Source organism: Wasmannia auropunctata, unplaced genomic scaffold (assembly GCF_000956235.1).
Source record: "Wasmannia auropunctata unplaced genomic scaffold, wasmannia.A_1.0 LD336053.1, whole genome shotgun sequence".
NCBI classification, from domain to species: domain Eukaryota; kingdom Metazoa; phylum Arthropoda; class Insecta; order Hymenoptera; family Formicidae; genus Wasmannia; species Wasmannia auropunctata.
The window spans coordinates 6652704-6656744 of record NW_012026837.1 but is presented as its reverse complement, the minus strand read 5'-3'; the positions used below and the strand labels follow the sequence as shown (position 1 = coordinate 6656744).

At 25.9% G+C, this 4041-nt stretch overlaps 2 protein-coding genes across 5 annotated transcripts in view; one reads left to right on the top strand and one right to left on the bottom strand.

Moving 5' to 3' along the window:
- LOC105451268 overlaps nt 1-4041 on the top strand; it is a 127748-nt gene that overhangs the window by 101834 nt on the left and 21873 nt on the right. The gene's annotated exons all lie outside the window — the stretch shown is intronic.
- On the bottom strand, nt 391-3182 carry LOC105451267. Its single transcript, XM_011691630.1, has 3 exons — nt 2882-3182; nt 946-1308; nt 391-823 (listed from the first exon to the last, which is right to left on the bottom strand). The coding sequence occupies exons 1-3, from the start codon at nt 2937-2939 to the stop codon at nt 519-521; spliced, it is 726 nt and encodes a 241-aa protein (XP_011689932.1). The 5' UTR covers nt 2940-3182; the 3' UTR covers nt 391-518.

The following is a 4041-nucleotide window of genomic DNA, read 5'->3' as shown; positions in this document are numbered from 1 at the left end:
CTCGTCGGTTATTTCTGGGTTCGGCAAAAAGCGAGAAAAATTAAGTAATTAAATTCTAATACCATGAATTAAATTGCAAAAAATTAATTACTCGTATTTATTACTATAAGAGATAGTTTGCATCCTTAAACCTGCTCCATTGCAGATATAAAAAAATTGATGTTTATTATTTTTGACTATTCTAGAAGTGTACCAAGTTTTATTAAATTCAGCGAGTTACAGAAAGGTAGGGTTACTTGTGAGACAAATTTTGAATGTTTTATGAGACATTATGACTTGACTATTATTCCATGAAAATCTATACTGTTGCACTAGCAATCTCTTAATAAATGATGTTTGCATTTAGTATTTAATTAAAACAACACATATCGCCAATTTTTTTAAATATTGTTATTATTAATAATTAAAAAGTATACATACATATATTGTACATAATGTATTTTAATTATTCTTTTGGATGCATAATAGGATGCATAATAGTGACTTGGTGATAAAAAATTTCCAGAGTTCTAGATGATTTATGGTTTATCAGGAAACACTTGCTCTATTCTGTTGTAGGTGATCTTGTTAACAACTGACATAATTATTTCAGAGAATTTCTTTTCCATTACGGGCTCAATTTTATTAAGCACCTCCTGTTGATTATCGTTTACGACTTGTCTAATAGCTTCATGTAATTGAACCAAATCTTTCTCGCTGTTATCAAATTCAATTTTGAATGTTTTAAGATGGATATCAAGGTTTACTTTCGATGCATATATTTCTGTTTTATTATTTTTAGTTTCTATTTTTAAATCAATGCTCAATATTGCTTCTACGTTATCTGCAAAAAAAAAAGTTTGATTATTTCAATGAAATAACAACTAGAATTATAAATTTTTTATATGTAAGTAAATAATTCTAAACTTTTGTCTCGTTTTAATGTAAGATAAATGTTATATGTACCTAGAGAAACGTTAACTAGTCCCTTATTAACAAGTGAAACCAATATACGTATGTCGACGTCATATTTGGAGTGCACATCAATATGTTTTTGCACGACATTCATTTTCAAATGAAGCCTATCAGAGGATGTATTAACAGACTTTATTTCGAAATTGCAAAATCCTGTTACTTTTACATCTTCGAGATTTAATTTAAGATTATTTGTGTTGAAAATAATTATTTTGTCAATAATTAGTGGCTCGCTAGGAGGAATGTCAAATTCCGGCATCCCTGTACACACCCTACTCTTTGCAATGTTGGCGCTATCCAAGATACATTCATTATAATTGGGATTTTTGCGGCCACACACATGAATGTAGGATGCTATAAAAAGTATTATATAAAACATCTGTTTAATTTGAAACTTAATATTATGTATTGGTTAAGATATATAAAATGAGTTAAAATACAACAATTATTTCAAGATAAAGAGAGTATCTTTTGTAATGTAATAAATGTGTAAATACAATTTGTTCTTAATATTTATTATAAACTATTTTAATATTAAAGAAATTGTTATTAAGGGGTCACATCATCCCTGATGTCTCAAATTGATACCTAAGTTTGGGATTTTTTTGTGGGCAAATAGATAACTTTATTTAAAAGCTATTTAGAGGATATTGTTGAACATATATAAAAAAATAAAAAAATATTTTTTAATTTTTTTATGTACAAAATGGCGGCGTAATGGTCTACTTGCGGAGTCCCTTTTTTTTTTTTTTTTTTTTCAAATTGGTGTATAGGATTCCAAGTATACGGTTTGTCATTAAACAAAACACAAAGAATTTTCATTACTTATATATTAAAAACTATAGAAGTACGAAGGGGTTTTTAAAAATATTAATTTTTCTCAAAATGGTAGATATTTTTACGAAAAGTTCATATTTTTGTCAATAAAAATCCTTCGTAAAATAGCTGCCATGTTAAGAAAAATTAATATTTGAAAAAATCTCTATGTACTTCTCTAGTCCTTAATATGTATGTAGATAATGAAAATTCTGTATGTTTTGTTGGAGAACAATTAAACCGTGTGTCTGGAATCCTGTATACCGATAGAAGAAAAGCGATTCAGCAAGTGTGCCGCTATTTTAAACATAAGAAAAATAAAATAATATTATATAATTTTTTACATGTATGTACAATTAATAATGTCCTCTAAAATTTTAATTGTAGTTATTCATTTACCCACAAAAATCCCTAACTTAAGGTAATTTTTGAAAATTTCAGGGGTGGTGAGATTCCTTAAAGTGTATAGATTTTATTATATTATAGTATATTTTTAATAGAGTAATTGTTAATATTTTGTCAGTGAATTATATAAAACTTATAATAAATAAAATCAAATGTACTCCACAAATTAAACAAATATTACAAAATTTTCATAAAAATATTTAATAAGGAGAAAGAAACGGAGCGGCTATACTTTTATTTTAACATTGTTTGTAAATAATATACAACTGTATATAAAATACAACAATACATTAATGTAAATTACAGTAGGATTTTAATTTCTAATCTGCCATGCTTGTTAATCATGACTTAGTTGTCTTAGTTAGAAAAAGTCAAAATAAAACTTCAAAACTTCATTTTGTACTTAAGGATTTCACATTTTAAACAAGAGATGAAAGATGTGTAATAATGGAACTTGCAAGAAAAAAATAAATAAACCTAGCTAGCTGATACTTTTTGTTCATGTATGTTGTAATTGATTGTAAATGATTGATATTAAACTTATTTTTAACCAAAAGTATCAGATATATATATATATATATATATATATATATATATATACATAGTTATGTATTAATTCTGAACATTGTTCATTGTTAAAATAATTAATAACCACCATAAGAGCTATTTATCGAGATAAATATTGCAAATACGCTTATTTACGTACGTAGTTCCTCTGCAGCATATGTCGTTACAAGCAGAAAAGCAAAGAGTGCCGCAAACATTTTTTGAACGAAGACTTTCTTGCAGAAAAGGAACACGAAATTACTTTGGAACGAGGAAATATACAACGAAAATATATAAACAGTAAACTGGTCAGGCTTCTATTTACAATTCACAATCCCTTTTTTTGAATGTTCCCTCAATATTCACTAAAATTTTTACGGCACATGGATTATAGAATTTTCCTTCTACGCTTCAATCGTTTATGATACAGACTATGATACAGTCTATGATACAGACTTATTGTTAGTGTAATTTTCTTCTATGCAGAACCATTTGCTCAAGTAAATTAAAGTGGGAGAACAGGAAAAATTATTTATGTAAGAGATGCGGTAACGGCGCGATGTCAAGTACATAAAAAATTATCTTATTCAACCTAAGTGATATGTATATCATTTGCATAAAATATTTGTTGTCAATTATAGTTGGCGTTAAATTATACTTTTATAAAATGATTAATTTACAACCCAAGTGGTATGTTTGTACAATACAAAATGAAATAACTAAATCTTAATAAAATTTTTTTTATGTAAAAACACTCGGCGTTTTATATTTAATTTAAATAAATTTCTGATAAAATTTATTATTTTAAAATTTTTTATTTATTGTTGTTTTTCTTATTAGGTCTAGCAGGGCCAAGTATTTTTACATAAAAATTATTTTATTAAGATTTAGTTATTTTATTTTGTATTGTACAAACATGCCACTTGGGTTGTAAATTAATTATTTTATGGGAGTAATTTAACGCCAATTATTGACAATAAATATTTTATACAAACGATATACATATCACTTAGATTGAATAAGATAATTTTTATTTAACTTGACGCCATTTACTGATATCAAATCTTTTATACAAGTAATAGTAATTGAACAGTTTTTGAAAGACGTTTTACATAATATTTATTTAACTTGACGCCATTTACTGATATCAAGTCATTTATACAGGTTATAGTAATATACATCACTGAAGTAAAGTTAGTTAATATCAAAGTACAAAGGATACCATTTAGGTTTTATCTTTTAAAAAAATTTAATTTAATTTGGATACAAGTTTTTTTTCAAGGAGCGCGCTTACACTTGACACTTTTTTTTTACTTTTTT